The 26,218-nt window shown below is 43.4% G+C and overlaps 2 protein-coding genes across 3 annotated transcripts in view; one reads left to right on the top strand and one right to left on the bottom strand.

Annotated features, from left to right (window-relative positions):
- Positions 1-6,039, bottom strand: part of EPDR1 (ependymin related 1) — a 47,453-nt gene extending 41,414 nt beyond the window's left edge. Inside the window, exon 1 of the mRNA XM_019538814.1 lies at positions 5,760-6,039. Coding sequence (XP_019394359.1) covers positions 5,760-5,983 — 224 coding nt within the window. The 5' untranslated portion in view covers positions 5,984-6,039. The remainder of the gene's footprint in view (positions 1-5,759) is intronic.
- A 5,141-nt stretch (positions 6,040-11,180) lies between these two features.
- The window catches only part of SFRP4 (secreted frizzled related protein 4), a 27,707-nt gene continuing 12,669 nt past the window's right edge, over positions 11,181-26,218 (top strand). Inside the window, exons 1-6 of one of the 2 annotated variants that reach the window (XR_002101886.1) lie at positions 11,181-11,752; positions 13,449-13,529; positions 13,629-13,694; positions 17,229-17,427; positions 22,198-22,261; positions 23,625-24,597. Coding sequence is in view for 1 of the 2 variants with exons in the window: in XM_019538788.1 (XP_019394333.1) it covers positions 11,320-11,752; positions 13,449-13,529; positions 13,629-13,694; positions 17,229-17,427; positions 22,198-22,261; positions 23,625-23,813 (1,032 nt within the window). In the remaining variant the exon portion in view is untranslated. Of the gene's footprint in view, positions 11,753-13,448; positions 13,530-13,628; positions 13,695-17,228; positions 17,428-22,197; positions 22,262-23,624; positions 25,221-26,218 lie in introns of those variants that run through there. The other variant, XM_019538788.1, reaches the window with a different exon arrangement.

The following is a 26,218-nucleotide window of genomic DNA, read 5'->3' as shown; positions in this document are numbered from 1 at the left end:
AAATTTTCATGTTGCCGACCACAAGAAATTTTAGTAAAACTTTCTCAGAGACTTGCACAGCATTTTGTTTGCTTTGGTAGTCATTGCTGTGGCTGGGAAAACTTAAAGGCAGAATGTCTTTCACTTTTGACTTCTAAGGCCTTTAGTACATGACACAGTAGATCCAAAGTAAAATGAAGATGCATTGGGTCCATCCATACATTATGATTACATGTGAAAAGAAAAGTCTTTCTGTTTATTTTAAAGGTGGTTGGATCATGCACTTAATGGACACTAGTCAGACACTGGCTGAACACAGACAAAATCAGCTTACAGTTCTGGATATGAGGAAATCTGCTCAGTATGGGAAAAGCAGGAGTGCTGTAGGCCAGAGGACTCCGCAGTAAATGAATGGGCAGAGTTAACAAAGAGATGCTTCAACTGCACCTGTCTGCACTGTGCCTCTTACTAGTATTATGCGCCCAGGCATTACTGAGTCCAAAGCAAATATTTATCCAAAATGTATAAAGAGCAGATCTTTGCAGAATAGATATTCTGACCCTGGGAGAATCTATAAAATAATGTTTTGATCTCCAAATAAAAATAGAATCTCCAAATAATATAAAATTATATTTTGAAATTAATATGGGCATTTGTCTTTTATAGTTTACTTGTGTTATCAGACTAGAATAGGCTAGATTTTTCTAATGCAGTTTTACACTTGGTGTAATTTTGACAATCAACCTGCAATTCATATAAAAAGGAACTTCTGCATTACAGGCCTCTATGAAGCAGACCCCACTACCTATTTCACATTTTTAACATTGTTAAGAACATTTCTGTTCAAAATCTTACTGAAATAAAAGCAATAAGATGTGGGGGAAACTGTCAATAAAAACAGGTTGAGAAAAAATAATGTTGCAACCATTAACAAAGAAAAAAACTCAAGTTTTTTCAGCAAAGTACAGAATGACTACATGATGTTAGAAGGAAAAATGCTGATAAAGGAAAACAAGAAGCAAAATGAAAGCATACAAATATTTTTTGCTTATCAGCGATAAGTAAAACAAAGCAGCAGCTGATAAATCACATTGTGTTAATAATTTATCTATCTGTCAAAACATGGAAGCAAACTGAACAATCTACAAATGTAAACACCTTCTTACTGTTGGGTCTGAGGATCAGGTGGTCAGGTATCCTGGCCAGGATGGGACACAGACCAGGTGTCCTTGGATAAAATCAGTGAGAATCTGAACTGCTGGGGTAAAATCCTGAACCTGCTAAAGCTGATTGAAATTCTGATGTGGATTTTCATGGGGCCAGGACTTTACTTCTATTTTCAGCTCTGGTACTGCTCTGTTACACGAACTTCGGCAAGTTCATGAACAATCACAAACTCCGCAACGACTGATTCAGACTGGACATAAGAAAGAACTTTTTCATTGTCCAAGCCCCCAAGGTTTGGAATAGACTGCTGCTGGAGGCAGTTCAAGAACCCACTTTGAACGCCTTCAGGACACATTTGGATGCTTATCTTGCTGGGATCCTATGATATCTGCTGACTTCCTGCCCCTGGGGCAGGGGGCTGGACTCCATGATCCTCTGGGTCCCTTCCAGCCCAAATGTCTATGGAAAAAAAATCTATGAAAAAAAAAGTTTCTTAATCAATATGACTTATTTTACCCATCTCTAAACTGTCATGCTCCCATGATTAAACATTTCCCTTATACTAATTAATAAGCTTAAACTTAATTTGGATGAGTTGGGTTGTAAGTTTGGGCCTCAAAATCTTCAACTCCCTTCATAAATATACAGTACCTAGTGCCTATCTGATGGTAGTTTAATACAAATTATAATAAATAAAACATATAAGAGCAGATGTGGTACACTCACATTTGTAAGTGTGCCTGAAACCTATTTTTCTTTTAGTCCCTAAAATTGTGATTCCTCAGATGAGGCCTATTCTGAGAAGCAGTTGTTTTCCTAGGGTCTCTGAGGCTCTGAATTTAGTAAGTTGAAAAACTAAAGAGACTTCTTTTGTTCAATCAGGTCTCTTCTAATCCTACTTTTTCACAAACCAGGATGGTGTGCTGCCCCGTAAGGCAGTGATACTGTAAAGTCAGTCTCTGACTTGATTTACCCCACGTTTCTTTCTCTTAAGGTCCTTACATTCCAGAGCACTATACAAGATAGAGATGTGTATACAGGTAGCAGATATTGGTAATATTTGCACTGAATTATAACAATTGCAAAACTAGCAGTAGTCACAGGGAACTTCTGCAGTCATATGATAGAATCACAGAGCTGGAGTCCCTTTCAGCTCTGCTAAAGGCAGGAACATCCCTGTCTAAGCCATCCCCGACAAATGTTTGTCTAACCTACACTTAACTTCTAATGACAGAAATTTCACAACCTTTCTAAGTAATCTATTCCATTGCTTTACTGCTCTCAGAGCCAGAAAGGCCTTTCTAATACCCAATTTAAATCTCCTTGCAATTTAATCCCATTAATTCTTGTCTTGTAGCTATGACACAAAGATAATTGATTTCTACACTGTGCACAACAGCCATTTTTGTATTGGAAGACTGTTTTCAAATTCTCTTCAGTCTTCCCTTCTCCAGACTAAACAGTTCCAGTTCTTCAACCTTTCCTCCTTTGTTATAATTTTATAGCCCTCAAATAATGTTTGTTGCGTTCTTCTCAACTCCTTCAATATATTCATGTCTCTTCTGAAATGCAGTTCACCAAACTGCACGCAGTGCTCCAAATGAGGCTTTACTAATGCTGATTAGACAGGAAGATTCACTTCCCATGACTCGCATACAACACTCCTGTTCATAGAATCATAGAAGTAGGGACAGAAGGGACCTTGTAGATCTTCAAGTCTGACCCCCTGCCTGGGCAGGAGGAAAACTGGGCTCAAATGACTCCAGCCAGGCAGGCATCAAGCCTCTTCTTAAAGAGCCCCAGGCACCACTTCCCTCGGAAGTTGGTTCCAGATCCTAGCCACCCTAACTGTGAAGTAGGTCTTATCGATGTCTAATCTAAACCTACTCTCCAACAACTTGTGGCCGTTATTCCTTGTTATGCCAGGGGGCGCTAGGGGAAACAAGGTGTCCCCCAAACCCTTCTTGTCCTCCCTAGTGACTTTATAGACAGTCACCAGGTTCCACCTCAGCCTTCTCTTGTGAAGGCCAAACAGGTTCAGGTCCCGCAGTCTTTTGTTGTAGGGTCTGCCCTGTGTCGCCGGATCATGCGAGTGGCCCTCCTCTGGACCCTCTCAATGTTGTCCACATCCCTCCTGAAGTGGGGCGCACAGAACTGGACACAGTACTCCAGCTGTGGCCTGAACAGTGTTGCATAGAGGGGGAGGATCACCTCCTTGGCCCTACTTGAGATGCACCTGTGGATGCATGACTAGGTCCGGTTAGCCCTGCCAACCATGACCTCGCATTGTCGGCCCGTGTTCATCTTGGAGTCAATAATGACTCCAAGATCCCTTTCTGCCTTCGTGCTCTCAAGAAGGGAGTTTCTCATCTTATAAATGTGCTGCTGATTACTACTGCCCAAGTGAAGCACCCTGCACTTCTCAGTATTGAAACACATCCTGTTTTTGTTAGCCCACCCCTGTACCCTATCTAGGTCTTGATGCATTCTTTCCCTCCCTACTGGCGTGCTCACCTCACCCTATTAATACATGATGGGATGCTATCAGCTTGTTTTGCAGCAAAACTACAAAGCTGACTCATTGTTTGTGATCTATTATAACGTCTAGGTCCTTCCCTGCAGCCTAGCCACTTGCCTCTCATTTTATATTTGTGCATTTAATTGTCCCGTCCTAAGTGCAGTACTTTGTACTTGTCCTTACTAAATTTCATCTTATTTATTTCAGGCCATTTTTCCAATTTACCAAAGTCATTTTGAATCCTAATCTTGACTTAAAGTGACTGCAGTCCTATGCAGCTTGGAGATGTATGTCATTTTACAAGATGCACATTTTTATAAGATTGAGTAATCCTGTCCTCTAAGTCATAAATGAAGATCTTGAAAAGTTCTGGACCCCAGACAAAGCCCTAGGGATCCCACTTAACACCTCCTGCCAGGTAGGTATTGCAGCACGATGACTACTCCTTAAGCACAGTTATTCAACCTGTTATGGCCCCACGAAATAACAGTGTTATCTTCTAGTTCATTAGCTTACTAATCAGAAAGTCATGGGAGACCGTTTCAAAGGCCTTGCTTATGTTGGCTTTTGAGACACTAGTCTCCCAGTTTAATTTGATCTACTTGAGATACACATTTTGAAAAAAATACTATGATATTTGAAAGAGAAGGTTCTTTGGGTAGACATGATAAATATTATTAGTTGGTCTAATAAAAGATATTAAACCAACTAATACCCAGATGACATTTGGAACACCTTTGAATTCCATAACAAAGCAAAACAAAAAAGTGGAAAAAAATCTGCCGCAAGAAACTTTACAAGGTGAAAATGATAAATCTCTCTCTATCTATTGGGCCTGGAGATTAGTCACGACCTCAGGGCTCTCTTTCTGTCACCTGGCTTCGTGTCCGAACAAGTAACTGCCTCTGAAATGACAACCCAGCCCATTAGAAATATTATTATTCACCATTAGCTTCCTACAGCCTCATTTCTTTCTCCTCAGCACCAAAGGAATAAATGGAATCGGGTGGGGAGACCTCTGTCATTACAGCAGAAATCATCTCATCAGGCCATGCTAGAAACACACCCATTCACTGAGATGAGTAATGTGAAAACCAGAAGGCCATACCCTGCTCTTGGCTAGGCTGCTGTAAATCCATAGCAGTCCACTCCTTTGAAAATGGATTGACTTCAGATTTACAGAGACCTCCATAACAGCAGAACTGGTCCTAGGGTTTCCACTGACCTGGGAGAGTCTAAGTAACAACCAGAAGATAAAGGTTGCCTACTGGTTTGGGAAGTGGTCTAAAGGGTGCTACAAAAGCTGAAACGTTTTCGCCTCACCAAATCTATGATTTATTTGCGAGAGGCCAGGGTGGCTGCGGGTGACACCTCGTCACCTCCACCTAAACCACTGTGGGAACCACATCACCATGACCCTACCAAGACGTAATTTAGCAGACGCCTGCAGGGCCGGCCTGTCCTATCCTATGAAACCTGTGGCCTGTGGCCACAGGGGGCCTGCAGACAAGGGGCCCCCTGCATCTACCCACTTGCCCTCCTCCACCTGCTTCAGGTCTGGCCACTTGCCACTCCCCACCTCTGCTGCCAGCGTCTCTGGCCACTTGTCACAACCCCCTGGCCGAATCCACAATGCTGGCTTCTTCGCATCAGGGTGCCCCAAAACTATATCTTGCAGGGGGCCTCAAAAAACTGTAGCCCGGCCCTGACCACCACATTCCTCGGTCTGGACCTGAGGCAGGTCAAAGCTGTGGCCTGAGCAGGAGCCGGGCGACGGTGACAGCACGGCCTGCGTAGGCTTTACTAACCACATCAGGAAAAAAAACTTTGTGGGTTTTTTGGACTACGGGAGAGCGCCGCTCTTCGGCAGCCCCTGGCTCTTGGACTCTAGGTGGGCCCCTCGCCCTTGGGGCGGCTCCAGGCACCCCGGGGTGGGGGCTGCCGCGGAAGCCCAGGCTGAGGGGAAAGCCGGAGGCCGAGCCCCGGGGAAGAGGCGAGGGGAGGTGCGGCCGAGTGGGGGAGGGGCTGCAAAGGGGCAGGGAGAAGGGGGGTCCCTCCCTCGCCTCCCCCCGGCCCCGCGGGGCAGGGCACCTACTTCTTGCAGGGGATGAGCCCCTTCCTCTCCTCCAGCAGGCGGACGCGCTGGCCGGGGCCGTCGTAGGAGACGGCGGCGCGGGTGTTGCGGCCCGTGGTGTGGTCGTAGGCCACGGTGCGCCCTTCCCACTGCTGCGGTGCCTGGCAGGGCGCGGGCGATGCCCCCGGCCCGGCCGCGCCCCAGCCCCGCAGGCTGCCCAGCACCAGCAGCAGCAGCAGCAGCATCGCCCCGCAGTGCCCGGCTGCCAGTCACGACGCGCAGCCCCCGCCCGGCGCGGGAGGTGGAGCCCGGCGCGGGGCGGTGATGCCACCGCTTGTTCGGCAGCGCTCCTCCGAAGCTGGCTCGTCTGCAGCTGGGGACCTGCTGGCCCCTCCGGGCCCTCCCCCGCAGCCGGGCCAGCCGCCGCCCGCCCGCACTGCGGGGCCGGCTACTAGGGCAGGCGAGGCGCCTCGGATCCAGGTCTTTCCTCAGACCGACTCGCGCGTTGTCGGAGAGCTGCTGCGCCTGCACTTGGCCTTATTAAATGCCATCCTATTTATTCCGGCCCGTTTTTCCAGCTCACCCAAAACATCCTAATCTTGATTTGAAGTGGAGGGCAGCTGGGCTCAGCCTTTGCCATCCTCCCCCGGTTCAGCAGGGAGCGGGGGTGCCCTGTGGCCAGTGGTGACGCGTAGGGGGTGCACGTGCACCCCCTGAGAGCGCCGGCCAAGGAGTGGGGGTGTCAGGAGTAGGTCCCCCTGCACCTCCAAGTGCCAGCAGTGCACCACTGTCACTTGCAGGTTAGCAGGATCGGCCGCAGGGGGATTCCCACCCCACCCCCAGGATCAGCCACCCCCTGGTTGCTGATGCCTGCTGCCCCCCCGACTCAGGAGGCACCAGTCGCCCATGCCTGTAGCTGTGGTTCACACCCTTTTTTGTACCAGGACCCACTTGTAAACATCAATGGCCAGTCCCAACCCAATGCCCCTCATTCCTGACCCTCTGCCCCCCAGTCCCCAGGCCCCCGGTATGTGGGGGGGGTATGGGGACCCCGGGCAGCCAACTGTGCCAGCCTGCAAGGGAAAAGCCAGGGTCTCCCATGTTGTTCTCCTTTAAAGGAGAATCAATTTTTAAAGTTTATTTGTGACCCTTTCCTATATTCAAGCAACCCGCTATTGGACCTTGACCCATGGGTTGAGAAACACTGCCCTACAGGATTACAGGACAGCAGGACTAGAAGGGACCTCACAAAGTCATCTAGTCCTGTCCCCTGCTCCAGGCGGGATCCTCCTGGACTGAACTGTCCCAGCCAGGTGTCTGTTTAACCTGCTCTGGAAAGTGTCCAAGCATGAAGGCTCATTGTTTCTGCCTTTGGTTCCAGTGCCTGACCAGCCTCAGAGAAAGTCCGTCTTAATCTCCAACCTAAATTTCCCCTGCTGCACCCTGAGGCCATTGCTCCTAGCAGAGGAGCCAAGTACTTGGGGGCCTGAGGGCCCGCCGCAGAAGGTTATCACCTGAAATGTGTAAAACTTTCCACAGGTCCATTATCTTAGGCCCTCCCCACAAAAAATAAAGTTGGAGCAGTCCTGTCCCCTGCAGCCACAGAGAAAAGTCCATCTCCATCCTTCCTGTAATTGCCCTTCTGGTATTTGAAGACTGTTATCAAATCCCCTCTCAGTCTTCTCTTATCCAGGCTAAATAACCCTAGTTCTTTCAGGTTTTTGTCCATTATAACTCTGGTCTCCCATGCACTGGATCATTTTTGTTTTGTTCTCCGGTTTACCATGTGAATCACTATGATCCTGTGATTTCAAGCACGGAGAGGGGATTCCCTCTGCTGTTGGCACTGTGGCAGGTTCTTACTCAACAAAGGGGCACCCCTCCATCCATGCTCCATATAGAAAGCAGGATTTTATACTTTTGGTTGTGTTTCCAGCGAGTCACCAAGTAGTTGAGTGTGTGGGGAAATGGACGGGCTGCTTTCCTGCTACTCTTCCTTTTTCTTCATTTCTGAGGAGCAGGGCACTGAGGTGGGGAGGATGGATCAGGAACAGGCTAAAGCAATGTGTTTTCCTACTTGTCTTGTGGCCATTAGTTTACTTCTTCCCCACCACTCCCAACATAGGTGCTAGCTGGACACGTATGGGTATTTCTCAGGCTTGTGGGCTTTACTGGTTGCCTCTACCCCTTTTCTGCTACACGTCTCAGAGTGTTTTTAAGCCTTCCTCAGAGGCATTGGGTGTTGGCTACAGTGGGGACTTTGACTGGGCTGTGTGAATGCTCCTGCTGGGACCAAAGCCAGAGGTTCCTGGCTAAAAGGTCTCGTCCCTCTGTCAGGGTGGTGTGGCCCTCTACCTGGGATCTCTTGAGCATACATTGACAACATTTCATAGAAGCATAATGTTGGCTGTTGGGGTCCCCCTGCTTGACCCGTGTCAGGTCTGTGTTGTGTTGGGGCCGAAGATAGTTTTATGTACAGTTTAGATTAGTTTGTATGGGATGGTTTGCATAGGGATGATCCTGCCTCAGGAAGGGGTTAGACTAGATCGGTGGTTCTCAATCTTTTGTGTAGCAGGACCCATTTGTAATCATCAAAGGCCAGTCCTGATGCTGTGCCCCTCAGTCCTGATCTGCTGCCCCCCTGGCTCCAGGTCCTAGTCCCCAGTGTGTCGGGCAGGAAGGGTTTGTGTGTGTGTTGCATAGGAAGCCCTAAGCAGCCCCTTACAGGCTGCAACTCTGCCAACCTGCAAGGGAAAAGCCACAGGTTCCCAAGTTTTTTCTTTTTTTAAAGAAGAATCTCTTTTTAAAGTTTGTTGATCCATTTTTAAAGTCTGTTCATGACTCTTTCATAGTGTGACCCACTTTTGAGTTGTGACCCACAGGTTGAGAAATGCTGAACTAGATGACCTCTGGAAGTCCTTTCCAGCCCTATTTCTCTGGGCTTTTATGATTCTAAGCTCCAGAGCTGTTTTATTGTCCTAACACTCATGTCAACTTGTGTGCCCTTTGGACACAGTGGGCATGTCTACACAAGACGCTCACTGCACAGTAACTGAATAATACTGCACAGTAGCACATTGCAGCAAAGCAGTAGCAGCACAAAAAAGGCATTTACAAGTGCTAGTGCGCAGTAACTCTGGTTACTGTGCATTTATTTACTACTTGATTATACAAGTACTAAATAAATGCGTAGTAACCACTGCATAGTAGCACCTTGCATAGATGTGAACAGCTAGGAGTAAGGAGAAACTTCTTCAAATGAGGCTTTGGTGGGAATTCATTGTTACTTCCTCTTATCTGCTCTCTGGTGCCTACCACCACCACTCTCACCCCAAGCACATGAATTTTCCTTCATGCCCCATGTCTCTTGGAAACCCCTTGGCCTAAGTTGGCAGCCTCTTCTGATCCATGTCCTAGAGCAGTGTTTCCCAACCAGTGTGCTGCTGCACAAAAGTGTGCTGTCAGAGATGCATAGGTATGCTGCAAAATTTTGCCGTGGCAATGAGCTGCAATGAGCTACAATAGGTATGAGGATGGGGAATGCCTTAACAGGTGTGCCACAGAAAATTTTTATTCATGTACATGTGCCCTGGGCTGGAAAAGGTTGGGGAACACTGTCCTAGAGAACAGAGGGGGAGTCTGAGCCGGAGGCCACTGGAAGTATAGGACAGAGGGTGGCTGCAGCTACCGCCTGTGAGCAGAAAAACATGTCTCCCTGATTTCCAAACATTCATCCCAACTTGTTCAAACTTCATGAGCCAGGACAGGAAACTCCTAGTGAGAACAGTGATTCCTAATGACTGTGCCGTGAGAGTGGTTACACTAGTGTGCCATGAGAGTGGTAGAAGCACACTGCAAAAAATGGGTGGGATAGGACCCTGGCCAGGCTGGCCCCACTGAATGGGGCCTACAAATAGGATCTAGCCCACAGACCAGCAAGTGAAGTGTATGGTCAACTTTAATCAAGAAAAACCCCCAGGATGCCCTGGGTATCAAAAGTTTGGGAAACTCTGAGCTAGAGCTACATTCTACCTTCAGCTTGCTATTAAGACACTTGCTGTTGGGTCACTTGAGGGCAGACAGTGGTGATGCATAGGGGGTGCACGGGACCTCTTGAGAGTGCCGGTGCACCCCCTGAATGGCCATGCTCACCGCTTAGGGGATGGGATAGGCAGGGGGGCAGGTGGGAGTGCCTGTGAGCCCCCTGCAAGTGTCAGCCAGGGAGTGGAGCACCATGGTGCTCCCAGAAGTGGCTGCAGTAATCGGCCACCTTGCGATCAGCTGTGGGGGACCCCTCCCCATTAGCAAGTTTGGCTGTGGGGGTACCTCCCCCTGGTTGCTGACTGGTCGCTGAGGGGGCATGTGCCCCCCCTCCCAACTAAGGTGGCACCAGTCACCCGTAAGGGCAGAATTAGGTCTCTATCCATACAGAGTCACATTCAGCTCTTTTTTAATTAGGTGTAAATCTGGAACAACTCCACTGAACACAGGGTTCAGGTCTGAATTACCATGAGGTAAGGGAAGACTTACATGGCATGAAAGGCTTTCTCCTACTGAAAGGGCTAAAACTATTGGCATGTAGATAGTCTGCAGGGTTTTTGTGATATAGCCCTTTGGGTATTATAAAGCCCTTTGTGACCCTCTAGTGTTTAGTGATTTAAAACACTAAATCTTAATTTTAAATCTCTGCCCTTACAGTTTCTTGTGCTCGTTTCTTAAACAGCAGCAGTGACGGGGGACTCTTGGAGTCCTGCACTGAAGTTTTCAGTCCCCAGCTCGGATCAGCTGCTGTCACCCCAGCCAGTACAACCTAACCTACTTCCCAGCTTGTGTTTCCAGTGTTGTGTGTAGCACGGACATTTTGGGCTATTGAAACAGTTAGCTCCCTAACCCCCTACAGGCCACAGATAAAATAACAGGGGTTGTAGGGGGGTGGGGGTGGTTTCCCTCCAAAAGCTGCAAAAGTTTCTCACTGAAAATATGGGAGTTCAGCCCTGATTAAAAAGCCCTTGGTTCTTTGCTCAGTTATTCTTCCCCTCCCTTTCTTCTTAACTTGCATCTGAATTTGTAGACCAAAGAGGGAGAGAGATGAGGGAAGCACTTGCTTTTCTTTTACTTCCCCCCCGCCTTATTTTTCTTTTCTTTTCCCTTTCTTTTCTTTTTTTCCTTTTCTTTTGCTTTTCTTTTCCCTTTGCTTTTGTTTCTTTTCTTTTCCCTCTTCCCTTTTCTCTTTCTTTTATTCTCTCCTCTCTTCCTCTGGCAGGAATTTATTGCACGGCTCCAAACTGCAACACACTGAGAAGCGTAGTGATGTCGCCGGGGGATTAAGCCGAGTGAGTGGAGGTGATGTCACTGTGTCTGAAAAGAAACACATACATCCCAAATGAATGATGCTGCCAGAGAAGCAGGCTCAGCCCCCACGTCACCCGGGGCACTGGTATAAATCCGGCCCTACCCTCTGCATGGCTGTCCGCGGATGCCGTGAGCCCGGAGGCGAGAGGACCGCGCCGGGGCCCGAGCTCGCGTCGCCCTTGCGGGGAGCCCGCCGGGAGCCAGGAGGAGCTGAGCGGCGGCCGGGCAGATGCTGGCGGCGCTGGCGGTGCTGGCGCTGGGGCTGCGGGCGGGCGCGGGCGCCCCGTGCGAGGCCGTGCGCATCCCCATGTGCCGGGCCATGCCCTGGAACATCACGCGGATGCCCAACCACCTGCACCACAGCACGCAGGCCAACGCCATCCTGGCCATCGAGCAGTTCGAGGGGCTGCTGGGCACGCAGTGCAGCGCCGACCTGCTCTTCTTCCTGTGCGCCATGTACGCGCCCATCTGCACGCTGGAGTTCCTCTACGACCCCATCAAGCCCTGCAAGTCCGTGTGCCAGCGCGCCCGCGACGGCTGCGAGCCGCTCATGAAGCGCTACAACCACAGCTGGCCCGAGAGCCTGGCCTGCGAGGACCTGCCCGTGTACGACCGCGGCGTGTGCATCTCCCCTGAGGCCATCGTCACGGACCTGCCGGCGGGTGAGGCGAGGGCGCGGGCGCGGGCGCGGGCGCGGCGCTGGGGCAGCACCCCTGGCTCAGCCGGCAGGAGGACCTCTCCCCTCACACAGCCAGCGCTGGCAGAGCCGCTCTCCTGGGGCGCAGCTTCGCCCGCTTGCCAGCCTTTTTTGTACCAGGTCCCACTTGTTCACATCCGTGCCCAGTCCCCTCGCTCCCGCCCCGGCCTCCCAGTGTTGGGGAACCAGTGCGGTAGCAGAGGGGGGCGAGTAGGGTGGCCATCACAGGGTGCTTAGCCACATTACACCTCTCCTGTTCCCACATTGCACTTTTCCTGTGTTGTCTGATTGTCCTCCGTCCTCTACTGAGACAAAACCCAGCACCTTTATGTCTTCTACTTTTCTCAAGTGAAAATTCACAGTGTCCCTTCAAGATAAAAATAGAGGACATACAGGCACCAGGTTTCGTATCTATAGAGAACAGGGCCGGCCCACAATTCTTCGGGGCCCCCTGCAAGAAAGTTTTGGGGCCCCTGCCCCAAAGAAGCTGCCAGCAGAGGCGGGGGAGGCAGGGACAGGTATGGCGAGCGGCCGGATGCAGGAGGCCCCTTAGCTCTGGAGTCCCCTGCGGCCGTAGGTTTCACAGTATAGGATGGGCTGGCCCTGATAGAGGACAGAGTAGCAGAAAATGTAAATGTCCTCTATGATGGCTACCCTAGGGGCAAGCCAAAACAAAAGGGCGCCAACAGGTGCTGCTCAGCTGGGACAGGACACAACCACGAGCAGCTCATTTGGGGAGACATGGAAACAGGGGAAGGGCAGTTCCTGCCTCTGCGTTCACTCCCGGGCTGAGGGTAGGCTGCCACTTCAGGCTTTGCCCTGGGTGCCAAACTTCATTGCTACAGCACTGAGGGGAACTCTGCCAGCCTGCAAAGGGAAAGCCAAACATTTTTCTCCTTTCAAGGCAAATCCACTTTTAACGTTTGTTAATCCATTTTAAAAGTTTGCTCACAACCCTTTCATATATTCATGGGACCTACTTTCGGGTCACAACCCACGGGTTGAGAAATGCTGATCTGGCCCTTCTTCCAAACATCTCTGAAACTCCAAGACAAATCCAGCTAGGTAAAGAGCCATTGGCTTCCCCTTGGTAGGGCCCCAAGAAGCAGATCAGGGAGAAGAGCTGCCCTCTCCTAGTGCCTCTTACTAGCCTGGAAGATGGTAGCTAGGGGCAAGCTGGCAGCGTGGTGAGTCCAAGTATGCCCTATGTCCATGAAACCCTAGCTGAACTCCTGCCAGCATCACTGGCCACTTAATGCAGCTTCTAGGGACCCACTGGCAGTCCCCAGCTGAAACCCTGTCGGTATCACTTGATGCAGCTTCAAGGGCTGTTAGGGCAAGCAGGGGACCTCCCGCAGACAAGCGCTTCCAGGGATGATGGAGCCAGCAGGCTGATTGCAGGAGATGACTATTGTAGAAGCTAAGTAGGATGCCTGTGGGTTTCTTTTTCATAGAATCATAGAAAAATAAGACTGGAAGGAACTTCAGGAGGTGGTCATCTAGTCCAGTCCCCAGCTCAAGGACAGATCATCCCTTTCTAAAGTACCTGCACAACTTTCAAAAATTATTTTAATCTGTTTATTCACAATGGGGCTTTTCTTTGTTGTCATGTGCTGGGTTCTTGGCATGGCTTGAGTGCAGTTTTTATCTTGTGTTTTCAGATGTGAAGTGGATGGATTTTACTCAGGATGTGATGGTCCAAGAAAGACCTCAAGAATTTGACTGCAAGAATGTAAACCATGGTGCGTCTCCTACTGATTCATCACTCCCTTAAAAAAATCCTATGCTTGACATAGTGTCAATTCACATTTTCCCTATGCTTTTTTCCTGTTTGTTTAAAGATCGCTGCAAGTGCAAAAAGATAAAGCCAACCCTAGCAACATACCTGACCAAGAACTACAGCTACAGTAAGTGCAGCAGGGAAATCATGTCAAAGTTTCCTTGAGGAGGTTTGAGATGGGGAGGGGGTGAGGCATGATAAGAGTTTAAAATAAATAGGTATTTATTATTTATTCTCTCTCACAATACAAGAACTAGAGGGTCATAACATGAAACTAGTAGGTGTATGCTTCAAACTAACAAAAGGAAGTTCTTTTTCACACAGCGTGTGAACTCATTAAAGCATGGAATTCATTGCCACCAAATATTGTGGAAGCTGGCAGTTTAGCCAGATTCAAAATGGGACTGGACAAATTCTTGGAGGAAAGGGGCATTAGTAGCTATTGAACATGGGAGTTATGGATACAGGCTCCGAATCAGAATTTCCTAGACCTTAAAATGCTGGAAGCTACAGGGAGAAAGGATCAGTGAAAAAACACACCCCGGTCCTACCCAGTTTACTCTCCCTTTTCTCATCCACTCTGCTACTATGACACAGAATACTGGGCAAGATGAACCTATGGTCTGGCCCAGTAAATGGCAGTTCTTATGTTCTTACAGGTTTTTTTTTTCAGCTGCTGTGTTTGGTATTATTGCGTTATGAGGGCAAATAATTTAAAACGAAAAGAAGCGGGTCTATCAATTGTAGCAAACCAATGAATTAGTCATAAATGCACACCATTCTCTGAGACTATAAAAAATTGTTTACCTTGGAAACATCTCACTTTGTTTTCCTTAAAATAGCAAATAGCAAATCTCTAGAGCTTTTCAGTCATTAAAACTCACCAGGGTGGTGCAGTGTTTCTATAATAAAAGATTTTCCTAATACAATGTAGTGGGACAACGAGATTGTTTAGAAGAATTGAGAGGAAAAAAAGTCTGTTACTATATTAACAAATTTACCTGAGGTGATTAATGTATTTAGATGCACAAAACAGCTGGAGACTTTGAGGATGGCAGTGTTTATTTTTCTTTGTCAGGGAAACTGGAATCTTTTTTGGCCATGTAAATACAATTTTGCAGTTCCAACCAGCTGAAAAGAGTTTATATGAAAGGAATGAAAGTGAAGAGGCAAGGAAAGCTAGAAAAGCAACTTTGTTATTTACTTACAAATTAAGTCATAGACTTATTTTCGGTCATCATAAAATTTACTATATTTTGCATGCTAGCCATTACAATCATATGATCAGATACTCAAGTTGTGTCAGTTGCCAGAGATCATTTAAAGTCAATGTTGCTGTAACAGTTTTTACCAGCTGAGGACCTGGCTCATGACTTTTATTATACATGGCATGACACAGAGGCAATATACATGTTTTGATCTCTAAAAATAATTTCTAAACACAAGTTAGTAAGAAAAACTATTTATATTTTTTACCTTTTAGTAATAAAGTCTGTAAAATCAACAGTGGATTTCTCATGTACTAATATAATTTATAACAATCTACAGGTGCTGTTTCTGGGAGGGGTGTTACTGGAATTCATTTATTACAAAATATGGATGTTAGGTTTTATTACAATAAACATTATAACATGATATATTTGTATCAGATTACATGATCAGGTTAGTTGCTTACATCTTCAAGGTTTAAACAAACACTTACGTGAAGTCAGGAGGCCCTTCGTAAAAAGAAATGGGCATTTACCATTGGTAAACGCATTTGTATTAAATCATTGCACTTTGGTGAAGCTAAGGCTATGAACTGGTAGAACACTGAACTTCTCCATTATCTGCATTTGTCTAAAATGCATGAAAAAGCAGCAACTTAAAATGACTGTACTTTAAGCAACTTAACATGAAATGTGCTTCAGCATGAGTTTATCTGAATGAAGCTTGCAGATTCACGTTCTGCCTTTAGAGAAACTGAAAGCATCACATTGCATTCTTTATGTCTACAATCAAGATTTTGGCTTTGAGGTTCTTAGAGTTCCTTTTCCAAAATCAATAGGTAATTTATTATCAGAAGAGGAATAGGGAGAAAATACAGGGGAAATATCCAATCAAATTCTTATTTTGCTGAAAATCTGGTTTAGAATAATATATATAACCAACATATCTTTCTGATGATTTGGGCCAGGCTGTTAAAAACAAACAAACAAACAAAAAAATCACAATGAACCAATCACAACTGGTTAAATACAAAAAAAATCACAATTGGTTAACACAATTGGCTTTTGTTCTGATTTTATTTTATTTTTTTTAAACTGTTCCCAGCAACAAAATGCTTTTTTAGGAAGTATATAATAAGTCTTTACCTATAATAAGTCTTTACCTATTTTCATTTGATACAAGTACTAAACCTAATATTTAGTGCAGTAACTATGGCACATTAATGAATGTGTAGACCTGCCCAGTCTCTGTCATTTGACTTCCCTGTTCTTCTATTTTTCCTCATGCTGGACTCACCTGAGTGCTGAGTCCTGTAAAAGAAGTCTTTCAGTAAGAGCCAATCCTTCCCCACTCACTCAAAAACACCTGTCACTTTCAATAGGAATTTTGTGTATGTGAAGAAAGCACAAGCTGGCTTGGAAAATGTGTCATCTGATACAGGCGTTTCCCATCAGTCTGATGGCAGCAGACTTTCTATTTTCCATTCATAATAGAGATGATAAAATGGCAAGATCTTCCGTAAAATATCTTGCTGTATTTCTGGAATTTACCAGTTACTAATGCAGTTTATTGAGAAAATAACTTTCTGAAAAGGATTTGCAGGCTCTTCTTAAAATCCCTGATGTAAGTTTGATCAGAACTCTCTCACTGAAGGAGTGAATTGCCTCTTTTAAAATCTATGAAGTTTTGCAGTGTTCTCCAAATGTCACCATGTGTTTCTCCTTTCTACAGCTAGGGAAACAAGTTTCAGTGACTATTTAATTTGTGTACCTGTTCTCTTAAAATATAATCCAATATCAAGGCAGGAGAGTGCTTTTGCAAGAATTTTTCAATGACTTTCATTTAAAGGAAGAAACAGTATTAACTATGTACATTTTGAAACCCCTTAGCTATGTACGCTACTTTTTATTTAGACCCATACTCATTTTTAAGGCATCTGAAATTCTTAACATACACCTTGAGGTTTTGACAATCTCATTTCTAGACATAAGCTAACCTTCAGAAGTTTGAATGGTTTTATTATTGAAAGGACAATGGGTTTCATAGTAAATCTCTATGTCATAATGTAAATATGTCAAAGTAACCATAAATAATAATATGTTGGGAATGAACAAACAACTTACTTCTGTGAGTTAGAATCGTTGGAGGCCACAGGGTTGTCTATAGTGGGTTGTCTATAGGGTAATGGTTTGCAGGATAGGAACGAACCAGCAACAGGGACATGCTCAACTTTATGTTTTGAGAATCAGGTTGAAAAGCCAGTTAGAATCAGGTTCCTGTGCCCTGGGCCATGTGCATACACACGTAAGAAGAAATGGTTCTTGCCTCAGTTTACAACTTAAGCAGGAGCTTATATGATATGAAAAAGCTTTATTTAGTTTTAAATTATATTTCCTGAAATCCTGAGTATTCCTTAAATCTTGTCCTTGCTTATATACTTTTCAAACTGCAGTTATTCATGCTAAAGTAAAGGAAGTGGAAAGAAGGAGCTGCAATGAAGTAACGACAGTGGTTGAAGTGAAAGACATATTGAAGTCCTCAACACTTATCCCTCGGTCACAAGTGCCTCTTATTACAAATTCATCCTGCCAGTGTCCACCTCTTCAACCAAAGCAAGATGTCCTGATCATGTGTTATGAATGGCGTTCCAGGTAAGAAACTACAGTGTTGTACAAGGATCTATTTAATCAAATTTAAAAGAAAGGGGACAAATAGTGGAAATATATATAATCCCTGCAAATCCATGATTTCAGATAGCAACAGGTAAATATGTGCTTGTGGTTGAAGTCAAGGTTGTTTGGAAACTGTGTACACTGGATTTTTGTGGGACAATATTGTTAATTGAAAATCCAAAATGTAAGGATCATAGAACAGTTACATAAAGAAGTTTAATGGGTTATGTATACTAACCTCTATGTAGTTAGTTTAAAGATTATATTAATTATTGGAGTAACTTTATTAAAACTTAACAAAGATTTTTGTACAAGTTCATATTAATAATATTTTAAATTTACATAGCATCTTTTCCCTAAGGATCTGAAAATACTTTAAGATAAGTTAATTTTTAGGAAATCTTTGTTGCAATGCCAAATTTTATAGACAGGGGCTGTAAAGCACAGATGGGTGAAAAGAATCACAAATTAGATGTGTCAAAACTGAGTTTAGAACCCAGTCTTAACCTCCAACTTTTTCCTGTGGCATGACCTCTAGGATCTCATATGTATAGGAAATTTTTATTATCACAGACAGATTGCAATCTGCTTTTCAATTACAATGGAAAAACAAACAATTCAGCAAATATGTTGTGGATGATTTGTAAAGGGCATTGAGGTTTTTAATTTCATATACTGAACTAAAATGCATTTGAAAAAAGAAAGCACAAACCATTATATGTGTTTCCTGTTGAACTCACTGGTATGTAAACAGAATGGTTTCATTTACAGTGGCTTTTTCAAATGTCAGAAGTCATAATGAGTGAAATCCTGGCTCCAGGGAAGTCAATGGCAAATCACTGCTTGACTTCAATGCGGCTAGGATTCTACCTTGTAACTTGTTCTGGACAAAATGTAAGCCCTTAAGAATATATCATGTTACAACTTCATTCATAGTAAGCATGACTAGTACAGCGTACTTAAGTATTATATTAGCTTCATTCTCCACTGTCTTGAACATGGCTGCAAATGCTGTCAGCACAAGTAGCATTTTATACCCATTTTGCACTGATGCACAGGTAACAAGGCAGTTGGAGAATTGGGCCCTATATGAGACAGTACAGATCCTTGCTTAGCAGTTAAGTATCACATTAAATTGTGCTTATTGATAGCACCGTGTTGCTTTATTCAGCTGGCTAACACGTGTCTTAGCTGAAATCTACGAAGTCTGAAAAAAGATAGTATTATATTGACCAAGAAAGTCAATAGCTATTAGGTTCCATATCTCATGAACAAGTAAGGCTTGAAAGGGGTGCTGCATAGCAGTGTGGAGAGTTGGAAATCCCAGTGTTCCAAAGTGACAGCATACTTATGTCTAGACTGTGACATGTTATACTTTAAGGAGGTGAGGTTGTGATTTTAGGTGAAAATATTTTAGACCTTTTCTGAAGCTTCCAAAATTTTGTTACTATTGTTTTCACTTTTTGAGGCCTGTCTTTCTTATTATATTGTACTAATGCTAGCCAACTTTACAGGATGAGATATACCATATATCTTTAATATTTCTGAAACATTTGTAAAATAGTTATATAAGATAAACAAACCATTAGACAAAGTAGTATCATATCAAGTCTTTATACCTCCATAATTTACTTGTGCTTAGGAACAAAGAAGCACAACGATTGTAATACTGGGTCAGATCACTGGGTCAGCTAGCTTAACAAATTGTGTGAGACACTAGCCTATACTAGCTAACATACTAATCACAAACAAATACCAATGAAATCAGTATATCAGAGTGCACAGTATGCATGGTAGAATTTCCCAGCTGAAGTGGCAGGTGATGGATCATGGGAGCCACATAAATTCAGAACCAGTATTTCCCACCAGTTTAATCCATGTGTTCCAGCCAGTACTGAGTCAGGCTACAGGCCAGCTCCGACATTTGACATTTCGAGTCATCCAGTTTCTAGCTTTCCTTGCAGTGGCTGAAATAATTGGGCCTTGTATTGTCTTACATAGCAAGAATAATTTATTTACCTTCATGCCATATTTACTTGAATACAAGATGAGGTTTTTTCCCAATCAGCATAGGGGAAAAAGCCCCTTGTCTTCTATTTGCATACAAAGAAAACTCTTTAAACATGTTGTTTGTCATTAAATTGCTTTCAAAAGCAGCATGAGCCCAGTAATAGAAACCAATTATGAAACTGACTCATTGCAGCCAACACTGAGCATGACTATAAAACACATGGCCCAGATTGGGCAAGCATACTGATAAAAACCTACTGCTAGGATAGGATAGTGCAGTTCATCTGAATAATATACCATTTCCATGGAGTGAAGTCCTCCTCAGTTCCAGCTTTTTCAAGTCATGGTGGGCCACTACACTAAATACATTTTTTACTTCCTCTACACTCCTGCATCTGAGCTGCAGTGTTCTTTCCCATTTCCAGTGATTCCTGTATCTTTGTCAGCCTTAAATGTCTGGCAAACATCATCAGAGAGTTCCAAATAGGCCACAAACAGTTCACCCAGAATCCCTATGTTGCCTCTCAGCCTGTCACATATAATTAGTGCAGTTCCCCTCCATGTGGTGGAGGTGGACCAGGTTGCCCTGCACCTCATCTGCATATATTTTTTTGGAGATCCTAAAACACCTAGTTCCAGTCATGAGTGGGACGCTATTTAACACATGGATCCTTTGTTGGGGATATCTGGAGTATATATACATACTGAGCCATGCTGTGAGGTCACCCTGGCTTCAAATGCTCTTGACTCTGCTGGGGCCCAGTCCAAACAACTGTATGGTAAATCATGAGCCTTTTGGGTTTGAACTAATATCATGCATAGTTTGTACTATATATATATATGTAGGTATAAATATGCTTCTTAAAAGTATGTTTATGGGGTACCTGTGCTAAAACTTGCAGCAGTTTCAGAAAAGGTAAAATCGTCAGAATTTTGCATGAACTAAGTTTATGGGTATCTGTACTACAGGTACAGGTCTAGGGGCATGTCTATATGAGATCTTTACTGCAGAGTGGGCTAATTAGCTCCACATTAAATGTCATGCATCTACATGTATGTATGCTATTAGGCTGGAGTAAACTGATTAACTCTGTACTAGGATAGTACTTGCAAATGCAAGTACTATCCTGCTGTGGAGTTTTTTACACCATAGCAGCGTACGTGTAGATGCTGCCCCAGCTGGCTGGGGCATGAGGGTACTTCAGTGCCAGCTAGCCATGTACTGGAGCACTCTCATGCCCCAGCCTGTCCCTCCACAGCATACTGAGCCAGGGGGAGCAGCCCTGGGCTGACAGGGTAACCCCCCCAGTGCCTCCTGCCATATGGGTGCATGTGTAGATGGGAGCAATAAACCCCAGTGCAATATGCACAGGGTTTATTGCTTCACATTAACTGCATGTGTAGATGCTCCCAGTGTTTTAAGATTTTGTCCTCACTTCCATATTCTCAGGGAGAGCAGGGTCTGACTGTAAGGAGTAGGGAAGGATCAGGGGGAGAAAGATGACGGGACAGAGGGCAAGTGAGCTACCTGACCCCCCAGATTTATTTTTTCTGCTGTAGCAGTGGGAGAGGGATAAAATCAAGTCAAGCCTCCAATAATTAGATTCTATACCTGAAAAATTATAATAAGTTTATACATTTTCTATATATAGAATCTAATTATTGGGGGTTGTCTCATATTCTAGTAAATACAGTATTTGATTGATATTTGTATCAAACATGTATCACAAGGGATATGATTGGCATGGGCCTAGATAGCCAGCCCATTGTTCTCCTCTACCCATGGTCAAGCCAGGGTAATTTTCATCTACAGAACACCTGCAAGTAAAAATGGAGGCTCCAAAATTTTTTCTTAGGTGCTAGACAGTAGCATAACTAGGGCAAGGCCACCGGGTGTTGACCATGAGGGGGTGCCAGAATCCCTTCATCCCCTGTTGTTAGTCTTTGTTGTGGCAGGGGAAGCTCTGCACTGCACCAAGCAGTATGTCTGGGGGTTGAAGGATGGTGAGTGGGGCAAGTTGAATAGTGTTCCTTTCCCCCACTGGGAGCCTTTGCAGCAGTGGGGAAGGCCTGCAGTGGGGAAGGCCTGACAGCACTGCACCCAGCAGTGTATGGCGGGGTGGGGGGGAGTAAGTGTGTTAAACAGAATGCCATTCCTTCGCCCCAGGAAGGCTTTGCCAGAAGAGGCAGAGTCTAGCTCCTAACTTATATGTACTGGGGGGAAAGGGGAGAGAGTAAACGGGGCACCAAGATCTGTTTTAAGGAAGGCCAACCATGGGAGCTGTCACTCTGATGCTAAGCAGTAGCAGCAGCGGCCCAGGAAGGTAAGACTTCCCTTCCCTTCCCTTCCCCCATACTACTTCCCCCACCCCATCTACCATGGTTGGTATACACCCCACCTTCAACCCTGCTCCAGGTACTCAGCGAACTTGCTATGCCACCAACCACTAGGTATTAGATATGCCAGGCTGTCCTGTTTGAGTTACAAAGGCTTTAGAAGAAAAACATGTATGTTAAAAAAACCTGTTTGTTTGTTTGCTTGTATAAAATTTGAATTTAGGCTCAATTTGTTTGGACTGGAAAATATTTGGAAAATATTTCTTGTCTATAGTAAATCAATTGCAACAATGACTGACTAAGTATGTAAAATTAAGTATTTTATGTTTTAGGTACTGATATGCAGGAAACTAGATATTTGTATTTTTAACATAGAATGTTTGTGCTCATTGAAATTTGCAGGCTGATGCTTCTTGATGGCTGTTTAGTTGAAAAATGGAAAGATCAGCTAAATAAAAGATTCAAGGTAAGCATAACCAATTAAACAAATTCTACATAGGCTGCCTGGAATAATATAAGACTTTCTGTTGGTCTGTAGAACTTCTTAGGAATTATGCTAGATATTTTGTCAGCTTAGGAAAAACAGCACACGTCCTTCTGCTAAAATGTTCAGCACCTTACATAGTTATTTGCCTCACTTATCCAAAACAGCCTGGTTATTTCCTGCCTTTCCTTACCCAATAAAAAGGAGAAACTAGAACATAAACTCAACTTTGCTACATGATGATGTTTCAATATATTCTTTAAAAGGGTTGGGTTGCTCTCTGTTTACCTGAAACGAAATCAAATGGGTATATTCTGTGTGAGTTCATGCCGAATTATGTAAGGACTGAATTAAGCACAGGCTCAGACCTGGATGTTCAATTTAAAACTTTTATTGCGTCACAAAGTCATAAACTAAGGAGGTCTGTTGGTTCACGAGGTTCCCAAATCAAGCCCTGGCTTTCTAACCCGGAGGCTAGGTGCGGCTGCCTGATTCAGTAGTCTCAGAACTGGTGAACAGCTCATTTAAAAGGAGTCCCTTATCTTTTTTTAGATAAAAGATACAAAACTGTCCACACTCTGACAGTGAGGCATCTAACATAACTTTACTATTACTTATATATGATAATGTATACATATACATTTCTAATTCTTACTTCTATTGGTTATTTAGTTAACTTATCTATATTATAATATCAGGTGATACTCTCTTTATTATAATCTTTACACTTCTCATGTTAATTTCTAATGACCTAACTATAATATTTTCCAGACTCTGCTTGCATAACACAAAGTTAATTTTTATTTTTGCGGTTCAGCCATGCGGTTTCCATCAACAAAAAAGCTGCTCGCTTGCAATTTTTAGCATAAAGTCAGCATTCCTATTCAAGGGTCAGATGGTGATTATCAGAATGTCAGTCGCTGACTTCTCAACCTCCTTGAAGCATTCTGGGAGTTTCAGTGCGTTGTTAATTATGCTAGGCCTTGCTTAGCATAACCACTATCTCATATATTCTATAAAGCAAATAATCAATTGGTTAGTGTAAGTCAATTGGTCCTCCAAAGAGGTCTGTACACCCAGATTCTTATGTTTAGGGAAGTCCCACTGATTTCATTTAACTCTTAAGCGGGCATCACTGAAATCAGTGGTAACTTGCAAAGTGCAAGGAACCTGGGATCAGAACCTTTACTTTTGACAGTGGTGATATATTGTAAGCAGTGGTGAGTAAACTACTAAGTTCTTGAAGCAGCTTTAGTATCAACAGTTGAACTTATTTTTTATCCATAGCTTTATATTGTGACATTTTTCTCTAACTCAGCATTTTGTCTTGAAATTATTTCTCTAGAGGTGGGAACAGAGACTGCAAGAACAAAAGCTGCGAACATCCCAGAATAAAAATCAAAATGCTGGACGCAGCGGTCGGAGTGGTCCACCAAAACTCGCCACCAAAATCACTAGCCCAGTGCTTGGGGTCCCCAAAAAGACCAATAAAATTAGAAATGACCAGAAAGAACCAACCCCTAAAAAAGTATGAGCAATACATTTCCTAGAGGAAAGACTTTCTTGCATGATGAAGATCACAAGCTGGCTTGAGTGGCAAGTGTATTATCTCAGAACTCATCAGCCTAAAAATACACTGCAGTATTCTGCATAGACATTTTTGCTGCACTTTAATTTTCCAAGTTTGCTTTTCATTTAAAGCCACTGCAAGCCATAGAGTATAGGTTTGCACTAACGTGTAGGCGTCTTAAAGCTGATTGATCAAGTTTATCTTTCTCAGAGTATTTGAATGCATAATTTACCAATAAGCATCTGGATATGCATTATGATTTTTTCTGCGTGCACAAGAAATATGCTTACACTGTTAGTATTTGAATTGTGTGTGTCTGTGTAGCAAAAGCATGTTGAAATCAAATGTAATTTTTATCATACTTCAGGCTGGCTTCTGTCGTTATAAAATTTATATTTAAACATCTAGTTGAAAATCAATGTTTTTTAAGAACAAATTAAAGTGAAGCAGAACAGTAGAATGTTCAAATATGACATTCACATTTGCCATTTGCTGGAATGGGCTCTTCTATGAAAAGTGATTTTAAAACATAGGAAGGAAAACATGCAATTCTAAACATTGCCCACAACTACTCTATAGCCCTGCTATTTAAGAATTTTTTTTTACCACCAGAGATCTGATTTTAAGTCTTGCTCTGATCACAGAAGAAAATGAAAATTGCTTGCTTGTTCCTATTCTTAAGCCCCTCAATTAGCTACTAAGTAGAACTCTGCAAAACTGGAAGGCAATCTTCTTTGATAAATGTTCTGTATTGGTTAAATTCTAGGCAAATTTAATTAAGTACTGGTTAAATTCTTTGCCAGAGCAGGACTTTAAGTAGTAAATAGAGTATAAATTATACTGGCACAACTCTGAGCTACAATGTATACTGCTCCTGCTTGCATTCTTCTTGGCTCAACCTAGTACAATTAGGGCAGTTTTGTTTGTTAATACTCATTTAACTCTATTGCACAATGAAGATTTGGCTGAAAAAATGTTTTTGTTAAAGGCTCAATACTCCTGACCTGTTTAAGTTATGAGAGTTCACACTACACATCTTAAGAGACTCATACTTTTTTCTGGCAAAAAAACCCAAGACAGACCAGACTTGACATTCCTGATATTTCTGAGTTTTTGTTTTTAAAGAATAACAATAATAACAAAAACACTATTCTACAAACAAGCAAGCAGGCAAGCTTTAAGGTTAACCTAAATAACATGTTTTATCATGCCAAAACTAGCATGTTGGTCTAAATTACTGAAATAATACTAATAAGAATTGTGTGTGTATATACAAGGAAAGAATTGGTTGTGTTAATTTGTTAATACAAAATGTTCTAACACTACCACCAGCATTTTGAAAGAGAAGGCATAATTTCCTTAGGAAAAAAATCAGTTAAATGACTGAATCAAGGAGACAGATGCATTTCAGAAGGATGGCTGTAAATACAACATGCAATATAATACTGAAAAATATTAAACCACTTTATGGTTGGACAGTTTAAGAACTCTTGGTGTCAAGAGTACCCAACACCTACTAGACTTCTTAACCAAAAAGAAAAAAAAAAACCCCTAGGTATAATTTAGTATACAACAAAGGCAAGATGCCCAAGCCAATCAAATAATACCCAACTAGACCATTTATTTTCATAGCCATGCATCAAAATGCCAATGCAATAGGTTCACTTTGCTTGCTGGCAGGCACATTAACATTTGTAGGCTTTTATGTGTGTAGTTTCCACCTGCAATAGATGTGGACACACCTATAGAAATGAAGCAATGACAAACTCTAGCCATAATGTTGAAGTATAAGCATCTTAATTCAGCCGACTCCTGCCATCAGTTGTTTAAATATGGGAGTACATTACTATGGAATATCTAAAAAATTGGTCCTAAATCCACATTAGACTCTTGGACTCTTGTAAAATAAAACTTCAATGGATTTAATTGGGAACTGGGTGTGTTCATTATCTCTGAAAAATCAGGTCAAACAGGTAGATGCCTAAATATAGATTATGGCTGAAATCTTGAACCAATGAAGTTTATGGCAAAACTCTCATTGACATCAAGACAGCAGGATTTCACTATAAGTGAGTAATAAATTCACTGTCTGAATTTGAAAATGTTGACTCAAATAAACATAAAGCAAAATTACAATATTTTATAAAAACTAAAATATTTTACTGTGTATTGGAGTTCTAAATTTTCATACTATTCACAAATTAAGCCCTACAAAAACCGAGTAAATTAGTATATGTTTAACAATTAAAAAGGACTTTTAATAGTCTTAATGTTACATTGTTGAAATGGCAAATTTTGACATTGTTACTTCACTTTAACAAGCTTTATTGTGAGCATATAGTGTGTTGTTTGTTGAATGAAACTGCTGG

Source organism: Crocodylus porosus, unplaced genomic scaffold, assembly GCF_001723895.1.
Source record: "Crocodylus porosus isolate Cpor-Errol unplaced genomic scaffold, CroPor_comp1, whole genome shotgun sequence".
NCBI classification, from domain to species: Eukaryota; Metazoa; Chordata; order Crocodylia; family Crocodylidae; genus Crocodylus; species Crocodylus porosus.
Note: the sequence above shows the minus strand (reverse complement) of the source record. Positions and strands in the feature narration are given on the sequence as shown.